This window comes from Haliotis rubra, unplaced genomic scaffold, assembly GCF_003918875.1.
Source record: "Haliotis rubra isolate DU_JTF1 unplaced genomic scaffold, ASM391887v1 Scf1, whole genome shotgun sequence".
Classification (NCBI taxonomy): Eukaryota; Metazoa; Mollusca; class Gastropoda; order Lepetellida; family Haliotidae; genus Haliotis; species Haliotis rubra.
In genome coordinates, this window is record NW_025764891.1 from 4,759,290 (window position 1) to 4,782,784 (window position 23,495).

Below are 23,495 nucleotides of genomic sequence, written 5' to 3' on the forward strand. Positions count from 1 at the left end.
ACCCAACTCACTCACTCACCTATACCTTGGCATGCAAATTAGTTATATTGAGCCCGCTGATTCCACATTCTTGACACAGTTAGTCCCTAGGAACTGATAATGAATGTGTTGAGAGGCAGTCTGTTATGCTGTCATGTAGGTGATGATGAATGGTTAAATGGCCTGAGCTTGTAGACAAAGATGAATGGCAGATATTGCATACCTGAATGGTGGACGGCCCTTCTGGTTTCATTGACATGATCATTCTGCTGACATGATGAAATAGTTGTCAGTTTGGTTATGAATAACTCGGGACAGACTGCAATGCTAAACATGCAATCACCTAACCAATCACACTACTATGCATGCAAGATACATTACTAATCACACCATTGCAGGTTTGTTCACAACATTGTGAGTGAGTGAGTTTAGTTTTATGCCGCACTCAGCAATATTCCAGCTACATGGCAGCGGTCTGTAAATAATCGAGTCTGGACCAGACAATCCAGTGATCAACAGCATGAGCATTGATCTGCACAACTGGGAACCGATGACATGTGTCAACCAAGTCAGCGAGCCTGACCACCCGATCCCGTTAGTCGCCTCTTACGACAAGCATGGGTTACTGAAGATTCATTCTAACCCAGATCTTCACGGGTCCACAACATAGAAATGTATGTCTAGTACACATGCATGTCTATAGAATGGTCATGGGAAAGAAAGGTATTGCATCATAATGGAGGCACATCTTGACATAAAATATACAGGTCCTTGTGATTCGAGTAATTATAAAATATTACAGTACATTACTATCAAATGACCACTACCATCAAACACACCACTACCATCAAACAACCACTACCACCAAACAGCCACTACCATACAAAACACCACTACCATCAAACAGCCACAACCATCAAACACACCACCACCATCAAACACACCATTGTCATCACACACTATATACTACCATCACATTCACCACTACCATCAAACAGACACTACTATCAAACAACCACTACCATCTCACACAAGTAACTACCATCAAACAGCCACTACTATCAAACAATCATAGTTTCAAATCGCTATTATTGGTTTGTATTACAAGGGGGAATGCACATTAAATGAAACACCGAGATCAAGTGGGGTTGGTCTGAGTTAACGATCATCACGTACCGCACGTGCATTTGTTTCACTGTTCCAACTACTGCGCTTACCCCCTTGGAGTACAAACCAATGATAGCGATTTGAAACTATGATCGTTTGTTAAACAACTTTTATCCTAAGATGAATAAAATTCTGAGATTTAAATGTTCAATTGGCAAGGTAAAATTATGAGGATTCGCAATCTTAATTTCACTTTATTGTATTTACTTTTGTTTAAAGTGAAATTCATCAGTACATTTTCACTGCAAACAGCCTATATGAAACACTATGATCACCACCACGAAGCCCACTACCACAACGCAACCACTACCGCAACTACTCTAGTACAATCACGCAACAACCACCACACACCTCCCAGCAACCAACACACTACCGCAAAGCAACCAGTACCAACAAACTGGTAATTTAAATGCTCTCTGGATTCAGTCTGACAGCGGTGTTTCGAAAAAAGAAGCTCCTTCTGGCGGCAACAAGACGGCGTCCCGCCTCACCCTCACCAACGCCCAGTATTACGACACAGGAAGCTACAGTTGCTACTATCAGGCGGACCAGCGCAAGGTCAGGGATGACTCGGCCGTCTACATCTTTGTCAAAGGTAAGAGAGTGTCAGTGAATGTTGCAGCAATATTCTACCTGTGTCAAGTAGGGGTGGGTATTGCAGAAAATTTTCATATTGCGATATGTATTGCAATCTATTGCAAGAAGAGTTTTTTTAACAAAAATTTCTTATAATCAAGGTAAGACTTGATTTGTAAAGCAAAAACTACAAAATCACTATGCTTGATTAAGGTTTAATAAAAACTTTTAGTCATGACAAAATAAAAATGTGAATAATATTTGGCACAAATGAAACAAGGGAAAGAACAATTTAACATCAACACAGTGGTTACTAGTTTGAACTACTTTCTCCACTCTCTAAAAAGTCCCTGAGATTTTAGGTAGCAACTTGACCTGGTCAGGACATATCAGAGATCACTGGTCATTAATGAAAATATTTAAAACATTCAGATCCAAAACATTGCGAAACACCAGAACAAGAATTAAGAACACAACTTCAAACGGGAAATTAACTTGACTTCCGGTGTGAAATACATACCGGTAAATACGAAGTTTTCGCAATGCATGTCAAAATACTGTTTTTTTATCAGCGTATCGCAGTAGGTATCGTTTTCATGTCTGAACTGGTAAATACCGGTAAACCGGTTATATTGCGCAGCCCTAGTGTTGATATCATGAACACCATTACACCAGGAAACACATATGTCAGGTCACACGTTGTAAACCCTTGATCCCCATGTTGTTTTTCTCTGGAATTCCATGTGTCACAAGCAAGCATGCTTTGTGTGTTTGTTATGTGTTTTCACTGATCTCTTTCTATCTGAACATCTGTTAGAACATAAGTGAAAACTTTTTTAAAGTAGAAAATCTATAAGAAAAGGGAAGTAACTCTTTCTATGGTAATTTGATGGCAATAAACTTGTATTACTGGACCGTCTGTTCAGGAATAAATGTGGGATCATCACAAATGGCAGTATAAAAATTGTAAAACTAAAGAAAGTTATTTTGTGAAGTATTAGAAGTGGTTAAACGTTCTTAAATTTGTCTTATCCTGACTCATGATCTTTTGCTTATCTCCCTTTCCTTTTCGTATGGTAGTGGAACACTTGAATCCCTTGAAGTTCCCGAGGCGGACGTAAAAATACACTTACCCACCAGGTTACCTCCCTTTTGCCTTTTTCCCGCGCAAACAGTCATGTGACCAGCCTTACTTATCACTCTCCTTTTCCGCCCAAGTGGATGGTTGGGCGAGCACTGGAGTCGCTTATACGGCATTATATCCTTTTTATTTAGGTCCTATTCTTCAAAATTATGCTGTATATGGATTTGGCAATAACTTCTATGTACTATATGTAAAAAGTTTGTAAAAATTATTTGTATTTGTGTCATAATGTAACTTTGATTACATTTCATGAAATCTTACAGTGTTTGCAGCCACAGGTTATCTGTGGCTGATCGTCATCCCCAGTGCCCTTCATGCATAAAACCATGTTCTTCCAGTTTGTGCTGTACTTATTGTGTTGATTTATCAAATCTCTACAATTTAGTCAATATTTGTCTTATATCTATAGATGTGCCATGGATCGAGTGAGGAAGTCATCTCAAGTCACGGCTGATAAAACAGGAGATCAGCCTGCAAACCGTATGTTGCTTGCTACTGCTGAAGTTCATAATACTGGTGCTGTGTTTAGTGCGTTGCAGGGGCAGAAATCCTTCAATGAAGAGACACTACCTCCACATGAAGTAGGCGTTTTTAATGACCCCCCTGTTTCTTCTACCTGAAGTACCTATGAGATCAGGGACTCAATTGACTTCTACTACTATTAAATTGTCCCCTGCAATGGTCACACCAGGGCCAGCTGTTTGACGAACTACCACCTACTTCTCAACGTAGTGAAGTTGAGGCGCAGAACTCATCAGCATTCGCGAACGCTTCGTCTACACCACAATTCACCAACCAGATGATGGAACGTAGGTTCGAGGAAGAAGCGAAGGCTCGGCGAAGCCTCTCATCTACCGACAGCGTGCGCAAACCTACAGACCTGCGCGAACCTACTCCTCATAGAACTACGTCTCAAGACTACGTTGGCGAACGTACACCTTTGCGAAGGTCTCCATAGTTGGACGACTTTGTCATCTTGGAAGAGGATAGAAGAGATGAGATGCCTACTCACAGTTCTACATCCACGAACCCTCAATGTTCGAGAACATTGAAGGATCCATCTCCTACACCTAGCCGCTTTAGATCGAGATCTCATATCTCTCACAGACGTTCGCGAAGTCACTCATCACGAGACAGGCTCGCGAAGAGAAGGCTCACATCACAGAAGTTCGCGAAGGGATACATCTAGCGACAGACGTTCATGAAGGGATAGCTCACATCACAGAGGTTCGCGAAGAGATGAATATACAGATAGAGGTTCGCGAAGAGAGCACTCTCAAGATAGACGTTCGCATAGGGAGGAATCTTCAGATAGAGGTTCGCGAAAGTATGATGAAGGTTCGAGAAGGGATACAGGTTCGCAGATGAAGCAGACTTCGTCTTCCCAGACTCAAAGGTTACAGAGTGGATTGCCAACAGGTTGAACTTTGAGTCTCCTTCTAAGGATAAAGATGAAGTCTACACTTATATGATGCATAACGTCGACTTCGACTCCGTCACTATCCCTCCGATTGAACCTATATCCAAGGTACCCTCTAACCTAGGCACAGCTTTCTCGAAAGCATCCAAGTACCAGAGTCAGCATCTGCCATCATTTAATGTGAAGAGATTCCCCTTACATCATATGGATCCATTTACAAGGCGCCTGAATGGGATGATAACATAAAGTTAGTCAACGACTCCCGAAACAAGATGTATAAAGTGGAAGATAAAAAGTTATCTCAACTTGATACTGCTTCTTCGGGTTGGTCAGGTCCAGAGCCATCAATGAAGCATTGATCAATAAATTCCAGAACTCAAGTTCGGAAGAGGATAGAATGATATATTCGGCCCTCATAACACAGAAGAAGGACCAATACTTTTTATATGACCATCTGGCATCTATATCTGCAGGTCTCACTTTACTACGCAGACAAGGGCTACTTGCGTCCTGTTCATGGAGTGATAGATTCACCCAACCGCTACTGAGAGCTCCATGGGAGGCGCCTACTATCTTTGTAGGACAAATAGACGATGCAGCTAAGGTAGCTACGCACGACTCTAGAGAAGTTATGATGATAAAATCCATAGATACTCTGGCCAACGTCATCCGTCATACTTCACAAAAGTATAACAGCAAGTCCAAATATTCCGGCATACAGAAGGCAAAGGAGAAGAAGTACCCCAGCTTCAGAGGCGGCAAAGAATGTTTTTGTCGCCCATCCGGAAATTACAGAGGAAACTCAGGGAGAGGCCGCACTCCCAGAGGATCCAGAGGAACTAGACGTTGATATCAAGGTTCGGAACGACTGGAGTTTTCCACCCCCTGCCGTTCCTTTAAAACTGACGACAGTGGGTGGACGTCTACGAAGGTACTGGAAAAATTGGGGAATACTAGAGGACGACTACGTCTCCCAAGTACTAAGAGAAGGATACAGAGTACAACTCAAGGCCACACCTCTGCTAACCCTCAGCCCGATGGTCTTTGACTATGCAGAGGAACAGGCAGACAAGCTACAAGAAGCCATCGACTCACTAGTTATGAAGGAGGCGGTAGAGATAATAGATCAGCATTCCAGGCTTCTATTCCTCAATTCTTCTAGTACCCAAGAAGAACTCCAAGAAGAAGTTCAGACTGATTTACAACATGCGAAATTCAACAAAGACTATCTACTGAAACCGGAGAGGTTCAGAATGATCCACCTACCTCAACTCAGACTACTCGTCCGTCCAGCAGATTACATGGCCAGCATAGACCTGTAGGATGCGTATCTACACATCCCCATACATCCGGAATCAAGATAGTATCTATGATTCCTATTCAGAGGGCAGCACTTCCAATGGAACGTCCTACTGTTTGGAATATCTTCGGCTCCGTGGCTATTCACACGAGTAACCAAGCCTATAGTCGCGCATATCTACATCATTGAGGTCTACACAATGCCTCCTACTTGGACGACAGAATTCAGTTTCACCAAGATGCCAGTCAACTCAGACTACAGCTGAACTTCACAATCAAGTTGCTCACTCAACTAGGATGGCTGGTGAACCTTATGAAGTCAGAGTTGGAACCAAAACAAGATCTGCAATTTCTGGGGATAAGGTTTATCACAACACAGAATCGTATTGTCGTCCCAGAAGATCGTTGGGTCAAGATACAAGCCATGATTCCACCAGCAGTCATCTCTCTGTTAACACTACGATCATGGCAAGTTCTACTCGGCCTACTAACCTCAGTGCAGGACTCGCACAAGAAGGTTACAACTAAGACCGCTGCAATGGTTCCTGACAAAACATCTAGACAGCGTCGACCCTATCTTGCTGCCAGACAACCTCAAGAGGTATCTACTGTGGTGGACGCACAGGTCGAACGTTTGCAGAGGGACCTATTTACAAGAGCCGGCCTTTGACACACATCTCTATGTAGATGCTTCGATGCAGGGCTGGGGTGCGCATCTCAACAATCAAGTTGCATCAGGAAAGTGGTCCAAAATAGAGCAGCATCTTCACATCAATCTGCTGGAGATGAAAGCCGTGATCAACGCCTTACAACTATGGTCGAGCTTGCTGAACAACAGAATGCTGATGGTCCACACGGATAACTCTACATTTGCATTTTCCATAAATCAGCAAGGATCCACAAGGTCTCCAAGCCTGCTACAGCTAACATTTCAATTGTTCCACATCACAGAGGAAGCAAACATCTGGATAAAGTCATGTCGCATACCCGGAGCCAAGAACGTACTGGCAGACGCTCTCTCCCTACCACTGCACCGTTCACCTATGGAATGGATGCTCCATCCAGAAGCGTTCTGGCTCATCATAAGGGAAATAGGATCCCCTTGCATAGACCTGTTTGCCAAGAGGTTCAACAAACAACTACAGACGTTTGTCTCACCAGATCCTCAAGCCTGGGCAACAGATGCAAGGATATCTTGGGAAGAACTAAACGCTTACGCATTTCCACCCCCGATATTACTTCCGGAAGTACTGTTGAAGATCATACAGACACAGGCACTACAACTGACTTTGGTCGCGCCCCACTGGCCAGTGAGAGTATGGTTCCTACACCTAATAGAAGATCTCGGGAGGGCTGCTTTTGGAAGTCAGACACAGTGTTTGCCAACCACTACCTCCAAGACATAGCCACTGAAGACGTCTCAAAGCATTCACCAATTTGGGCTTCTCGTTGTAGCACAGCAATTAACGGTTCCTCAAAGGCGCTGAGTTGGAAAATCTTACCCTTTATCATGTTAACTTGTTGATAACTTTTACTAAGGAAAAAGTATTAGTTTGAAAGTCCATGCGCACAGTCTAGTACAGGCTAGCATGAATGATTAAAGATCCTGTACTGGTAAAGATCTTACCTGTGCGTGAAGAGGTCGCAACTCATTTATGATAAAGATCTTATCATAATCTATGGGTTGTTATGAGATATCTAGTAATAAGAAGATACTAGTTTATCTGTAGCCACATGAATCAACATGATTCAACTTGTCTGAGATGGAAGTAAGACAAGAAAGTGGTACCCCGAGTTATAACGGAAGTTGGAAGAATAGGATCATGGAAATGCCGTTTTGCAGTTCCCATGGGGGGGGGGGGGGGATACAGGATGTATCTAAAGACAGCTGATGACCTTGACCCTCCACCAATCTGTCGGATTTTATAAGCAAAAGATTATGAGTCAGGATAAGAAAAAAATTGTAATTTTTCAAGTAAAATTGATATTTTTATATTTATCCTGACTCATGACGAGAAGCCCTCCCAACCTCCCTGCTGGAGACACTTTGGATTTCACAGCAGATCCAAGTGCATGGGCAGAAAATCAGGAGAAAGTGACAAGTAAGGCTGTTCACATGACTGTTTGCGTGGGAAAAGGGCAAAAGGGAGGTAACTCGTGGGTGAGTGTATTTTTACGTCCTCTTCGGGAACTTCAATGGATTCAAGTGTTCCACTACCATTCAAAAAGGAAAGGGAGATAAGCAAAAGATGATGAGTCAGGATAAGTATAAAAATATCAATTTTACTTGAAAAATTAAATGATTTTTAGATTGACAGTTATATTCGTATTACACTCAGACTAATAGTGTAAAACTAATCATTATCCATATGGTGAAACATAACCAGTGTCATAAATATATGTGCACATGTGCATATATTACTTTTGCCTAGCAAACATTGTTTCTGTGTTTCGTCGTCTGTGACATCATTAAACAATTGAACGTGACGTGACGTCAATGAACTGGGCAGTCACACTTACTTACCATGTTTTACTGCACAAATGCACATGAATAAAATGGATAATAAAGAAATTATTACACTTGCAAGTGTGCCACATGACTTATACAAAACTTGTGCCAATTTCGTATAGGCGGTATAACACACTTGCTCGTGTATTAATCTCTATGTATTATGGGTATTTCTTTTTGTTGGTGAAATATCAGAGAAAGATGAGTCACCTTACGAAACTAAAACATTACTGGACATGGAAGTTTTAGCCAAATATCGGCTTTTGAAAACACCTAGACCAATATTTTTCCAGAAATAAAAAAAAGTTATATTATCGAAAATATGTATGTGGACAAAATTTAAAATGCCGATGGATCACAATGCTCAGTTTCAGGCTTGAGTAAAACTAGACTTGATTTAGATTCTAATTCATTTTTTCTCTTTTTGAGACAGACAAGAGAGGACCCCGATGGAATTAATTGTATGGTAGATAGCATATGTCATCAGCCCATTACACTGTGTTTCAGATCCACAACATGCACTGGTACCGCTCCAGAGGTTAAACCTCCCGATTCCTGTCCGGGTACAACATTACCGCAGTGCCATCATCCCGTGCCTGGTGACAGACCCCTCAATCAACGTCACACTCATCAAGCAGACGGTCAACGAGGTGGTTGACAGTCGCAGTGATGTCACCTACGATCCCAAAGTCGGCTTTACACTCCATTACCCAAATTATTACTTCAACGGGATGTTCTCCTGTGAAGTTGACACTGAATTTTACACAGACTCCATTCAAGCTGTCCTCTTTTACAGCAGTAAGTGTGATTGGAGTAATTTGATTTCCTATGATATAACAGCTGCCATTAGCTCATCTTTCAAATACAGAGCAAGTCAGCTATGTATCAATACTAATGCCCCTGTATTTTAGTTGATTCCATGATGTGTATTATGTGCTGTGTATACCGATTGTGTAACTTAAGGGAGACAACTCTTTTTTACATCAAGTTTAACACATACTAGTACCTTAAGTTTAATATCTAACTTATGCATGACATTTATGATATCTACTAAAGACACTGATAAAAGCCTTTCATGTGTGTTTGAAAAAGACAGAAATTATTCTATCATCATTATCATCATCATCATCAAGGTTCACAACTTATTCAATCGCATCATGTTTCTCCATGACAGGTGCACCATCTACTCCTCATCCCTTCATTGAAATTGATCCGCCAAGCACACGGATTTGGGTCGGACAATCTTTTACACTCACCTGTAAAGTGAAACTGGATCGGGGCCACCAGATTTTCATCAAATGGTTGTTTAATACAAAAGGGGTGAGTTGGTGTTTTTGGGAGAAAAGATGGAGGGAGTTATCTCTCTTGCTCAGGTTAGAGTGGTCCAGTGGTCTGTGATGCTGCTCTTGTCTGTGCAGGGTTACATCTCTATGCCAAACAAGGAAGCAAAGGTCAAGGGTTTGGTTTGATCCTTTTTCTGTCTAAGGGAACATTTACACTATCAGTATCACTGAGAGTTTTCCTCACACACTGAGCTCATTCTGATTGCATACATTGCATCATTCTGATTGCATACATTGATGCTCATGATGTCAATCACTGGATTGTCTGGTCCAGACTTTAAAAATTACAGACCGCCATCATACAGCTGAAATATTGCTGAGTGCAGCTTTAAACAGCCAACATAAACTTTGGTAATTCAAGTGAGTTGCTTTACTAATCTAATAAGCTCTCTCATGAAAAATAGTTGTGTCTTTGTAATGAAAAAAACCCAATTCTTTGGGTTTTGTCTGCAAGAAAACATCATATTTCTATTTTCAGTAAAACAGTATCTTTATTTATATTTTAGGAAAATAGCCAACCACCCCAAACTCCACCCATCCCTGAAAATAAAATATTTTCCCCTAAATTGCATTGTGTTTTTAACTTTTGATTTCTGTAGGTGAAGTCAAACTACTACATTATGAAGCCCCGTAAAGAGCAGATAAGGACTACCAACTATATGTATGACGAAGTCTCAAAACAAATAAAGGTGTATAATGTCGATACGGATGATCAAGGCGTGTATACCTGCCAAACCCAGACAGCCAATCCCCTTAAGAACACAGTATCAAAAATACTGTATGTCTACGGTAAGTGTTGCATCACAGGAAGTGATGATGATCCTGTCCACTTCGCCATATCTCATCTGTAAAACATGTGAGAGTGAATGAGTCTAGTTTTTACATTTTTACAGGGTGAGTGAGGGAATGACATAGAGATACCAGATGTGTCAGTATGAGCGAGTGAGGGAGTATGGTTTTACTTCGATGTTAGCAGTATTCTAGCAATATCTGGAGGGGGACACCAGAAATGGCTTCTTCACACATACATATCTTGGGGAATTAAACATGGATTGGCGTGATGAGAGAGTGAATGAGGCTACCCCACCGCCCCCAACTCGGTAAATAACAACAACTGCTCACCAGAATTTGATGGACATATAGTGCTGATTTCAGGGCCTCCTTTCACAAAGCACTAAGGTGATCGTAAGTCACTGAGGTAACCTTCGTGCAATGTTAAAGAATGGGAGTTAAGGTTAACCTTAGTAAAGGTTGCTTCGTGAAAAGAGCCCCTGGTCTTGGTATGGTTCTGTATATGAATATGGGGTAAAGTTTCATTGGTTTCCATACAATCCTGACGCACAAATGGATGATCATTGGGAAAGAAATAGATCCTGGCTGGATCTGAAATTTTGTTTCAGTCTCCATTGCAACACATCTGAAGTCTTTCTTTGGTTTAAGAAACACCAGTAGTCTTCAATCTTCAAAGGAAAAGATAGGTGTTTGGATAATGTCTTTCTAAAAGATAACTTGATGAATGTTATTTGATTTTGAATGATCAGTATTAAATTGTTATGCAAACAGTGAAGTATTCACATTATCTGACACATGACATATTCAATATGGCCTCCGTTGTCGTCTGCTCCAACAGAGAAATCTGAGGCGTATCTGATGCCGGAGAAAGATGTGGTTGAAACGACACTTGGAAGTGAACAGGCTTTGATCCGAATGGACATGAATGCCTTCCCAACACCTGATTTGTACTGGTATTTCAATGGAAACCTTATCACCAATGAAAGCAACTTCAAGACATAGTAAGTTCTTCTTGGATCATTAGTGGTGTGTTTGTAGACAAATAACCCAACTCTTGTACCTTGATCCTGATGATAATAATAAATATTGGCTGTTTATAAAATGCCTTTTTCCACACACTTGTGCATGTTCAAGGTGCTAACACATTATTACCCCGGATAACCCAAGATACCTAGAAGGTTAACAGTCATTTGCTGCTGGGTGATCAGAGGCAATTCATGAACAAACTCACTTGCCAAGGGTGAGACCACATGTGTCACGTGTGCTTCATTGTGTGGCAGGACTGAAGTCCAAGAACCTCAGGAGCCAAACATGGTCGCCCACCCAGGGACTGTCCGCGACCAACATTGATGAACTTCAACTGATTTGTAACCTGGGCTCTATGCACAGGACCACATACCTCATTGAGGTTTATTTTTACTTTTTATCACTGATCCCATGAAATAATTAATATTTGATGTTGTAGTTAACAAATGATGCCAAGGCTTTATATGCTTCTATCACAAATCTGCTTGTTTATTTTTAAAGTGAAACAGAAAGCGAAGCTGCCTTGCGGATTTTCTTTCCCTCGTCCGTTCATAATGGAAACTACACCCTCCATGCAGTGACTGTGGATATGAATGCCACAGCTAGCGTACTGCTGAAAGTATATGGTGAGTATGTGCATCCTGGACCTAGGCAGGGTTCACAAAGCAATCATAGCGCTACGACTTTCGTATCTCCTATACTTTAACATAGAGTTACGATAGTCATAGCACTACGACTTTCGTATCTCCTATACTTTAACACAGAGTTACGATAGTCGTAGTGCTACGACTATTGTATCTCCTATACTTTAACATAGAGTTACGATAGTCATAGCACTACGACTTTCATATCTCCTATACTTTAACACAGAGTTACGATAGAGTCGTAGTGCTACGACTTTCGTATCTCCTATACTTTAACATAGAGTTACGACAGTCATAGCACTACGACTTTCGTATCTCCTATACTTTAACATAGAGTTACAACAGTCATAGCACTACGACTTTTGTATCTCCTATACTTTAACATAGAGTTACGACAGTCATAGAGCTACGACTATCATATCTCCTATACTTTAACATAGAGTTACGACAGTCATAGCGCTACGACTATCGTATCTCCTATACTTTAACATAGAGTTACGACAGTCATAGAGCTAGGACTATCGTATCTCCTTTACTTTAACATAGAGTTACGACAGTCATAGCACTACGACTATCGTATCTCCTTTACTTTAACATAGAGTTACGACAGTCATAGCACTACGACTATCGTATCTCCTATACTTTAACATAGAGTTACGACAGTCATAGCACTACGACTTTCATATCTCCTATACTTGAACACGACAGTCGTAGCAGGGTCCTGGCTTCACAAACTGTGATTGTATGGGAGTTATTATTTATTGTGAGAGTTGGATTGTTTTAATGACAGTATCATATCTTGTATTTTGGATTACACTTTCGTTGTGAAGTCCGAAAATGGCCACTGTGGCTGAGTCACAGACCTTGTATGCTGGCAACTTCATGTGTCACCCTGAGAGCATGAGGTCAAATCCTGGATGGATCTCAGCCCCCCAGGAGTGATTGAGTATTGTTTTACGCCACTTGAAGCAATGTTCCAGCAATATCACGGCAGGGGACACCAGAAATGGGCTTCACACATTGTACCCACTTGGCTACTCCAACGCCCCATCAGCCCCCATGAACATACTATATTTGTAGTTTTCTAAGAAAGTGTAATCCCAGCTATAAAATCTGTTTCATTTGACCAATCTCTTAAAGACGGTGTGTATTCATGGTTTCAGAACTGCATCATATCTTGCTGACCTCTCACACACACTCACATAAGTACATGTATATTCCATCATATATAAGACTTTATGTATTGTTGAAAATCAGAACTTTGTCAATTCTTCGGCTCTGGTCAACCGTGACACCATTTATCTGAAGATGAAACAATTCACCTTGCACTGATACACTGTGATATTGACCCGTGAAGATCCGGGTTAGGATTGATCTTCAGTAACCCATGCTTGTCGTAAGAGGCGACTAACGGGATCGGGTGGTCAGGCTCGCTGACTTGGTTGACACATGTCATCGTATCCCAATTGTGTAGGTTCATGCTCACGCTGTTGATCACTGGATTGTCTGGTCCTGGATGGATTGTTTACAGACTGCTGCCATATAGCTGGAATATTGCTGAGTGTGGAGTTAAATGACAAACAATCAATCAATCAATCAAGTAATCAGATTATCCTAAACAAGTGTCAAATTTTTTATCCCTTATTCCTTCTGATGTTTCCAGGACCACTCACAGCAACCCTCTCTGCTAATTCTGACTACAAGTTCTTCACAGTGGGTGAGAAGTACAGTCTAGTGTGTCAAACCTGTGGCTACCCGACTGGAAACATCACCTGGTACTATCAGGACTGCAACTCCACTTTGTGTGCAGTGGATGAAAGCAACTGGACGTTCGTACAGCGGAAAAACTTATCCATGTATAGCGCCATACCGGTGGTAGCAAACACAACAGGAGTCTATCGTTGTGATGCCAAAAATACCATTGGGGGTGAACACAAGGATTTTAAGTTCATTGTTACCGGTGGGTCTGTTTTGATGTTTTTTCTTTGTGTGTGATGAAGTAATCGCCTTTAAATACATGACAATTTGATAGGATTGAAAGTGAGTTGCCGTATCTGAAACGTTTGCTGCATAACTTGGAAAGTTGACATGGAAATGATATTTGATCTGCAAGGAGTTATAGTGAAACAGTATTTGGTCTTTGGGCAATCTTATAGGGCTTACTCACTCTCAGAAAAGTGTATCTGATTGTTGCCACATCTTTATCTCCATAGGGGCAATGTTTTAATGAGTTCTGAGAGCATATTTTAATGATGTATATTGGTTAATCCTCAGACCAACTTCCCAGCAAAACTGGCATCAAGATCACCTCAAGCAAAGACAAGGTCGTCAAGGGAGACAATCTGAAACTTGAATGCATAGCCAGTATCTGGAACTACAAGAAAATAAGCTTTCCCTGGACACCATCAGCTTTGGCATTGTATAGCAACAGCTCCTTGGTGGATAACACAACAGACACAACTCTGTTGAACACAACTGTTGCGTTAAATACTTCTACAACAGATGTAGCTGCGACCACAGAGAGCCCAAGGATACAGATATTTGAATCAAGGTATGCACTCACACACACCAACATTTATCAAGTTGTAATATGGATAAGAAGCTTTATTCTTGTTGACACAATACATCCCAAAGTCATGATCAACATCTTATGAGTGCTATTTGCTACAGTTGAAAACACCCCTTTATGAAATAGTGAGTGAGTGAGTATGGTTTTATGCCACTTTAGCAATATCACATCGGGAGACACCAGAAATGAGCTTCACACATTGTACCCATGTGGGGAATTGAACCCAGGCCTTCGGCATGACAAGCCAATGCTTTAACCACTAGGCTACCCCACCTGCAGTCAAACACTGTTGAATCGAAGTTGAAGGACTCACTCACTCACTGTCCAAAGCCATGTCAAATTATCATTATGAATGTTATTTGCCTCCTTTGAACCACCTTGTATATGTATTCCTTTATTGATCACCATTTTGCGATTGTGCTGTACCTTAGATAACGGAAAGTATTCATACAGGTGCTTTCAGCTTCGACACAACAGGGGCGGTGGGGTAGCCTAGTGGTTAAAGCATTGGCTCGTCATGCCGAAGACCCGGGTTCGAATCCCCACATGGGTATTTCTGGTGTCCCCCACCGTCATATTGCTGGAATATTACTGTAGTTGTCTTTTCTTTGTGTACCTGGGAAGATAGAATTGGTCTTCAGCAACCCAAGTTTGGTGTAAGAGCCGACTAACTTAATTGGGTTGTCAGATTCGCTGACTTGGTTTACACATCATTGTATCCCAATTGTGTAGATCAACGCTCGAACTGAGGATCACTGGATTGTCTGGTCCAAATTCGATTATTTACCGACTGCACCATATACCTGGAATATTGCTGAGTGCGGCGTTAATCAACAATCCTCTTAATGTCCTGTTATATTTGTTTTAACAAGGTTGCAAAGGGTTAATATGAATCATATTCACAGAATCTGTTTTTACTTGATGAGCTCTGAAACTTGAGTAGAAATATGTAGATTCTGCAAGTAGAAACAGCTTGATTAGCTTTGCGACACTGATACAAAGTATAGATTTGGTCTGAGTGATGACCTTGACATTGTTTCAGAACGGAGTACTCCTTTGTGAGGACGATATTGTTCCACTCACTTCTGCCAGAAGATGAGGGTCTCTACTTCTGCAATGGGACCAACTTTACTCTAGGTGTTACGGCAGACATTTATGATCTGACTCTCTCTCGTGAGTATCTTCTCCTGACATGTCTGTGTATGTAGTGTGTATGAAGGTAACATGGTCAGTCTTTCAGATCAACATATGTGTACTATTTTCTTGTTATGAATGTGTTGATATTTTTATGGCAGAATAGTGGTTTTGTGTGTTCTCATTGCTGTTTGTGTGATCTCATTTATATGTTTGTGTGGTCTTATTGATGTGTTTGTGTAGTCTCATTGATGTGTTTGTGTGATCTCATTGATGTGTTTGTGTGGTCTCATTTATATGTTTGTGTGATCTCATTGATGTGTTTGTATAGTCTCATTTATATGTTTGTGTGGTCTCATTGATGTATTTGTGTGATCTCATTGATGTGTTTGTGTGATCTCATTGATGTGTTTGTGTGGTCTCATTGATGTGTTTGTGCGATCTCATTGATGTATTGTGTGTTCTCTCATTGTTTTGTGATCTCCTTGATGTTTCTGCAATCTCATTGATGTGTTTGTGTGATCTCCTTGATGTTTCTTCGATCTCATTGATGTGTTTGTGTGATCTCATTGATGTGTTTGTGTGGTCTCATTGATGTGTTTGTGCGATCTCATTGATGTGTTTCTGCGATCTCATTGATGTGTTTGTATGATCTCATTGATGTGTTTGTATGATCTCATTGATGTTTATGTGATCTCTGTGTTGTGATTGTGTGATTTCACTGATGGTATTTGTGTGATCTCATTGATGTGTTTGTGTGTTCTCTTTGATGTGTTTGTGTGATCTCAGTGATGTATTTGTGTGATCTCCTTGATGTGTTTGTGTGATATCAGTGATGTTTGTGTGATCTCAGTGATGTTTGTGTGTGATCTCAGTGATGTGATCCAGTGTGTGTGATCTCAGTGAGTGATCAGTGATGTTAGTGTGATCTCAGTGATGTCAGTGTGATCTCAGTGATGTGTTTGTGTGATCTCAGTGATGTTTATGTGATCTCAGTGATGTTTGTGTGATCTCAGTGATGTTTGTGTGATCTCAGTGATGTTTGTGTGATCTCAGTGATGTTTGTGTGATCTCAGTGATGTTTGTGTGATCTCAGTGATGTTGATGTGATCTCAGTGATGTGATGATCTCAGTGATGTGATCTCAGTGATGTTTGATCAGTGATGTTTGTGTGATCTCAGTGATGTTTGTGTGATCTCAGTGATGTTTATGTGATCTCAGTGATGTTTGTGTGATCTCAGTGATGTTTATGTGATCTCAGTGATGTTTATGTGATCTCAGTGATGTTTGTGATCTCAGTGATGTTTGTGATGATCTCAGTGATGTTTGATCATGTGATCTCAGTGATGTTTATCTCAGTGATGTTTATGTGATCTCAGTGATCTCAGTGATGTTTGTGTGATCTCAGTGATGTTTGTGTGATCTCAGTGATGTTTATGTGATCTCAGTGATGTTTATGTGATCTCAGTGTGTGATCTCAGTGATGTTTGTGTGATCTCAGTGATGATCTTGGATGTTTGTGTGATCTCAGTGATGTTTTATGTGATCTCAGTGATGTTTGTGTGATCTCAGTGATGTTTATGTGATCTCAGTGATGTTTGTGTGATCTCAGTGATGTGTTTTGTGATCTCAGTGATGTGTTTATGTGATCTCAGTGATGTTTGTGTGATCTCAGTGATGTTTATGTGATCTCAGTGATGTTTGTGTGATCTCAGTGATGTTTATGTGATCTCAGTGATGTGTTTGTGTGATCTCAGTGATGTTTATGTGATCTCAGTGATGTTGTGTGATCTCAGTGATGTTTATGTGATCTCAGTGATGTTTATGTGATCTCAGTGATGTTTGTGTGATCTCAGTGATGTGATCTCAGTGATGTTTGTGTGATCTCAGTGATGTTTATGTGATCTCAGTGATGTTTTGTGATCTGTAATGATCTCAGTGATGTTTGTGTGATCTCAGTGATGTTTGTGTGATCTCAGTGATGTTTATGTGATCTCAGTGATGTTTGTGTGATCTCAGTGATGTTTGTGTGATCTCAGTGATGTTTATGATCTCAGTGATGTTTGTGTGATCTCAGTGATGTTTATGTGATCTCAGTGATGTGTTTATGTGATCTCAGTGATGTTTGTGTGATCTCAGTGATGTTTTTGATCTCAGTGATGTTTGTGTGATCTCAGTGATGTTTATGTGATCTCAGAGTGATGTGCTTATGTGATCTCAGTGATGTTTGTGTGATCTCAGTGATGTTTATGTGATCTCAGTGATGTTTGTATGTGTTTACATGATCCACCTCTATTTCTATTTGTGTGATTCAGCCATCAAGCCCCCTGTCCTACTGGATCATACATCGGGGGAGTACAACATTAAGCAGTTGTCATCCTTCTTCCTGGACTGTGCCTTTGATGGATTCCCTAACCCCCACGTCTCCTGGTACAAGGATGGTGTCAAGCTCAAGGCCAACAACACCCTCAACATCACCTTTACATCCTTCATGAAGTAAGTCATACACTAACTCTTTTTCCAGTAAATGTTTTTCGCTTTACATGCTGTATGTCATGAGTGAGTGAGATGGGTTTGACGCCGCTTTTAGAAATATTCCTGCAATATCATGGCGGGGGACATCAGAAATGGGCTTCACACATTGTACCCATGTGAGGAATCGAAGCCTGGTGTTAAGCATGATGAGCGTATGCTTTAACCATTAGTCATAAGGAAATATAGTGTGAAGTTCCTTATACATAAAACACTCTGCATAGACTGAATGAATGACTGAAAGAAATTTCACCTTCTCTTCACTATCACACAAACCATCATTTTTATTATTATTATTTTTATTTCACAAATGATTATGTAGTTACATGCAGAATTAGCATGGCATGATGTGCACACCGTCCAATATTAGCTTCCTGTTCTGGACAGTTCCTTCCTTGTTGCTATGACAACAACCTCCCTATGTCGTAAAATCCGCTCCAAGTCTACAAACTTTTCGAAAACATCTAAAGACACATCTATTTGAAATGAAATAGACTCACCTGCACAAGCGCCTGTGAGCAGTCTAGCTGGAACTCGGCGCTATAGAAATAGATTATTATAATTATTATTAAATATCACAGGCATGTAATTGTTCGTTACAAAGCTTAATCCCTGTGTTTTGTGATGGCATTTTTTTTATCTTATTAATGGTGTTTGTGTGATCGGGGGCATCCTGCGAGGCCAACGTGTACCAAATAGACATGCCGAGAGGTGCGCCAGGCAGACCTGCCGGTGTCTTTTGAAGTAATTAACGCCAATCGTCATTGTTTTGACTGTATGGGGGTCGTCTCACCATTTCAGGGAATTAAGCTCACCACTTACTGAATACATTGATTGTAGTTCACCGCTTTAGTTTAAAAAACATGCTCACCACTACTGAATTTACTTTGGAAAGTAGTGAACACTTTTCACAAAGAGTATAGATATATACACTCCGTCCCACCGTGGAGGAAGAGTATGGAAATTTGGACACCCGCTTCTTAACCCTCAAGGAGAGACTTCAGACTAACTGCATCAATACAATGCAGTCCGTGGACGAAGTTGCTATATGTTTGCACTTTGAATGATATGACTTGCATGGATTGTATGGATTGTATGAATTGTGTGAATTTATGAATTGTGATTGATTAATTGAAATGCATGAAAAGTGATGAAAATATATATATGAAATATATGTATGGTGCTTAAAATAAATGTATGTAATGTATGAGCATTATTTAAAATGTAATGTATTGTATGAAGAGTGCTTGTAAATTTTTTAAGTAATAAATAATAAAAATAAATAATTGAACGATCAAGTGTATAAAATGTACATATTTGTGTGATGATGTAATGAAAATATAATATACTGTAAATACATGCATCATCTTGCCAGTCGTAAATAACTATTCCCCCAACAATTTTTGGACATGTCCCCCAGATTTAATCCCCCATTGCTATTGTTTTGCTAATCCTTTTTAATTTGGGTAAAATGTTGTGCCAGGCCGACATGCTAGAGGGGGCTGAAACCCAGATATTAACCCGATAGTCGGCCTGGCTGTACCTCGCCGTGTGATCTAACTGATGTATTTGTACGTGTTTACAAGTGACAGCAGTGATGATAGTTTTAGGGTTGTGTTACATTGTTGTGTTTGTGTTGTAGCGCACGTCTCTCAATCGATGAGGCAACCAAGATCCATGCCGGTTATTACTACTGCGAAGGAGAAAACTATGGCGGGAAAGTACAGAGTTCCAATATCACCTTGCTTGTTGGACGTAAGTTACTAATTGTAATATATGTATAATGTAACATGAGACAAGGTGGGGTGAAGTGTGGTTAAAGGTGTATTCAAGAGTATTTCACTTTTATATCAACATGGCTGCTCATGTGTATGTGGCTACTTGTTCTAGTCCACAGGGGTGGAAATAACTTTAAAATTGCTAGTGTACTCCGGTACAGTGGCACATGTAAAATCACTTGCCCTGATCATTTTTCCACTATACCAGCCATTCTTTGTTGATTTTTTAAACAAACAACATAATTAACATTGGAAATCAACTGGACACCGGTACAGTGTGATATACAAATTTGCTTGCCCGACAGAAAAAAACAGTGGACTCGGACTTCGGGCAATGGGTTATTTCCACCCCCTGATAACACTCTTGCTTGGCAAAGGAATAAGAATCTATCCCGAAACCTCACATCATATATAATAAAGGAGTTGTTATCCATAAAGTATCTTACATTCTGTAGAAACCAGTTCCATTTCAATTTGAGTACAGTACAAATAATACTTTATTTTCAGTACAATTCTGTCATTCGCTTTCCAATAGGCATGTCATTATTTGTTTTCCAGAAAAAGTATTGTCAGGTTTTACTGGAATGCATATTGGAATTGTTGTTGGCGTCGCTGTCATCATTGTCATCATCCTCATCATCATCATCATCAAGGTCAAGAGCATGAAGGCAGGCTATGTAAGTATTTATTGAGGGAGAGGCATCAATTGGTGGTCATGATATGGTTGCCATCATGACTAAAATTTTCAGTCATTCAAAGGGTGCAGTGAAAACAATCTTACATTATTTTTGCTCTAAAGAAACATTTTCTTATCATGTTTTATTCCTACAATTTTTGGGAAAGGGCAGTAACTTGGGGTGATGGCACCATTGTTATATGTACTGCTGACATCCTTAAAACATGTGGATGTATACTATGTGTGATCATACAAAATATTGCTGTTTTCAATTTTTGTTCAATATTTTAGACTAACATGCTATTTTGTTGTCATCTTTTTATGGCATGTCATATGCTAAATTTGTCAGTATATCACATGGTAATTTTTTAACAACATACGACATAGCTCTGTTAAATCAGTGGTAAATATTTGTCAACATACGGCATTGCTCTGTTAGATCAGTGGTAAATATTTGTCAATGTACGGCATTGCTCTGTTAGATCAGTGGTAAATATTTATCAATATACAACACTGCTCTGTTAGGATGGTGGTAAATATCTATCAGTATACAACACATGTTCTGTTTGTAGCACAAAGAGTTGGAGCAATGCCTGATGCAACCCAAGGGAGACTACAACCCAGACCTGCCCATAGACGAGCAGACGGCCTGTCTCCCGTATGACCCCAAATGGGAATTTCCTAAAGACAGACTTCGTCTTGGTATGTTGGTTGTCATTCTGTGGTATCACTTTATGTTCAAGACTGCAGGGTAGTCCCATGGTTCAAGCTGACATTTTGATGCCAGGGTTTGATTCCTCACATGGTAATATTAATATGGTATTGCTATAACTATACTCATTCTCTCCTTCTGATATACAATTACTGTGTAAAGCAATGAATGAAAAAAATATGTACAATATTTTAGTATTCTGATTTCTGAAAGCTTTGCCATAAAGACTGTGATATGAGGTTTTAACCATACAGTCACCCCTGCCAATATATAGCAAAACCTTCAGAATTAAAATTCCATTAGGTAAGATATATTATACTGAGGGAATCAAAGAAGGGAATACCACTTCATGGCAGTGTTCCTTTATTTATTCACAGATTTCCTCCCACAGCGTTATTCAGAGCTGAATATTAAATGAACGCATGAATTTTCCTGTGTTCCTTTTTTGTTTCTCTCAGTATATTTTAGAAATCAGCACTTTGGACTAATATGGGCACTCAAACATATTTTGGACATTGGACTATAAGAAAAAGCCACTTATGATCAGAGGATAATATGATGTCCTGTATTATGTATGGTATGAAAACGATCACATAGGGATTAATTTAGACTTGCTCAGAGTCCTATACTCATCTCCAAGTCTGCACCAAATGTCATCTGGGATCCCCAGCATGGAATTACAAAGGACAAATTCATGTTAAATAGTCATAACTAATGTAATGTCTGTGTAGAGTTGACTAGTATACCAGTGATAAAAATTGAGTAAAATATATTTTTTTTAATCACATGCCAAGGAATGCTGCATATATCCCTTTATACAATTTACTAGTTGTGGTGTGGCCTAGTTTCTGTATGAATTGCATCCCTTTGGCATGACAGGATTCAGTGATTGTGGTTCTGATCCCAGATTTGCTGCGATTATGATCTGTGGTTTGTCAACACCAATTTCCATGATTATGTCTTTCATCAATATCTGTTAGTCCTCAACAGCTTTAGCATTTTACCAGCATGACTTAATATAACAGAAATATTGTATATATATTCATCTCCCCACTCATTCATGGACTTGTCCAAACAGGTATGATCCTCGGTCAGGGAGCTTTTGGTCGGGTGATGAAGGCAGAGGCCATTGGTATCATGGATTGTGAAGATGTGTCTATTGTGGCAGTCAAGATGGTCAAAGGTAAGATCTTGTTTGGAGGCAGTCGAATCTCACGTTGGAATGTAATCAACTTGGGTCTTCAGTATTGTTAGGCTCTACCACTAGGTAGCCTTGTTTAAGAAGAATGTCACAGTCTTTGTCAGTAGTATTAATAAATTTACACCTAATTCTCTTAAACATTGGTCCCTGCCTGGCGCTCGGCATTAATGGGTACAACAAGGACTGGTCGGCTCGGAGTCAGTATAATGTGTCTGAGTGGGGTATTCATGCTTCACTGCGGCATGGTATCTCAGTGGGCTAGTACTATAAAACCAGCTTAAGTCCGGGCTAGTACAAGCAGCTGCACATACACATACACACGCATGCACGTTGTCATATGAGCGAAATATTCTCAAGCACGACGTTAAACTCAATTTCACCTCACCTCACCTCTAAAACATTACTTCTGTGTCATTTGGACTTTCCTGTGCACATGAAGCTGACAGGTCTGATATATCTATAACACTGTTCAAGGCATCACCCAAAGCACTGCTGGGTCTAAGAAGCCTCAATACACAATTCTCACATGGTACACAAACGACTAGTAAAGGCCTTTAAACGTAAGGCTTCATCGAGGTAATGATGTCCTGAATTAAGAACCCTATGTTTTGGCAGATGACCTTGTTAGATAGATTATGCCAAACTTACATTCCTTCTTGTGTTTCAATCCAAAGATATGGGTTAAAACTGGTCTTCACTAACCCATACTTGTCTTCCCCTTGAAGATCAGGGTTAGAATTGGTCTTCAGTAACCTATGTTTGTCACCCCTTCATGAAGATTTGGGTCAGAATTGATCTTCTTGTCTTCCCCTTGAAGATCAGGGTTAGAATTGGTCTTCAGTAACCTATGTTTGTCACCCCTTCATGAAGATTTGGGTCAGAATTGATCTTCTTGTCTTCCCCTTGAAGATCAGGGTTAGAATTGGTCTTCAGTAACCTATGTTTGTCACCCCTTCATGAAGATTTGGGTCAGAATTGATCTTCTTGTCTTCCC

The 23,495-nt window shown here is 40.3% G+C and overlaps 1 protein-coding gene across 1 annotated transcript in view; it reads left to right on the forward strand.

The window, feature by feature from the left end:
- Positions 1-23,495, forward strand: part of LOC124274313 (vascular endothelial growth factor receptor 1-like) — an 81,862-nt gene that overhangs the window by 51,025 nt on the left and 7,342 nt on the right. The window contains exons 3-16 of the mRNA XM_046709693.1: positions 1,573-1,741; positions 8,602-8,892; positions 9,269-9,414; positions 10,037-10,226; positions 11,068-11,230; positions 11,757-11,881; positions 13,563-13,859; positions 14,174-14,450; positions 15,511-15,641; positions 17,918-18,098; positions 19,777-19,889; positions 20,471-20,589; positions 21,161-21,290; positions 22,379-22,483. Coding sequence (XP_046565649.1) covers positions 1,573-1,741; positions 8,602-8,892; positions 9,269-9,414; positions 10,037-10,226; positions 11,068-11,230; positions 11,757-11,881; positions 13,563-13,859; positions 14,174-14,450; positions 15,511-15,641; positions 17,918-18,098; positions 19,777-19,889; positions 20,471-20,589; positions 21,161-21,290; positions 22,379-22,483 — 2,437 coding nt within the window. The remainder of the gene's footprint in view (positions 1-1,572; positions 1,742-8,601; positions 8,893-9,268; positions 9,415-10,036; positions 10,227-11,067; positions 11,231-11,756; positions 11,882-13,562; positions 13,860-14,173; positions 14,451-15,510; positions 15,642-17,917; positions 18,099-19,776; positions 19,890-20,470; positions 20,590-21,160; positions 21,291-22,378; positions 22,484-23,495) is intronic.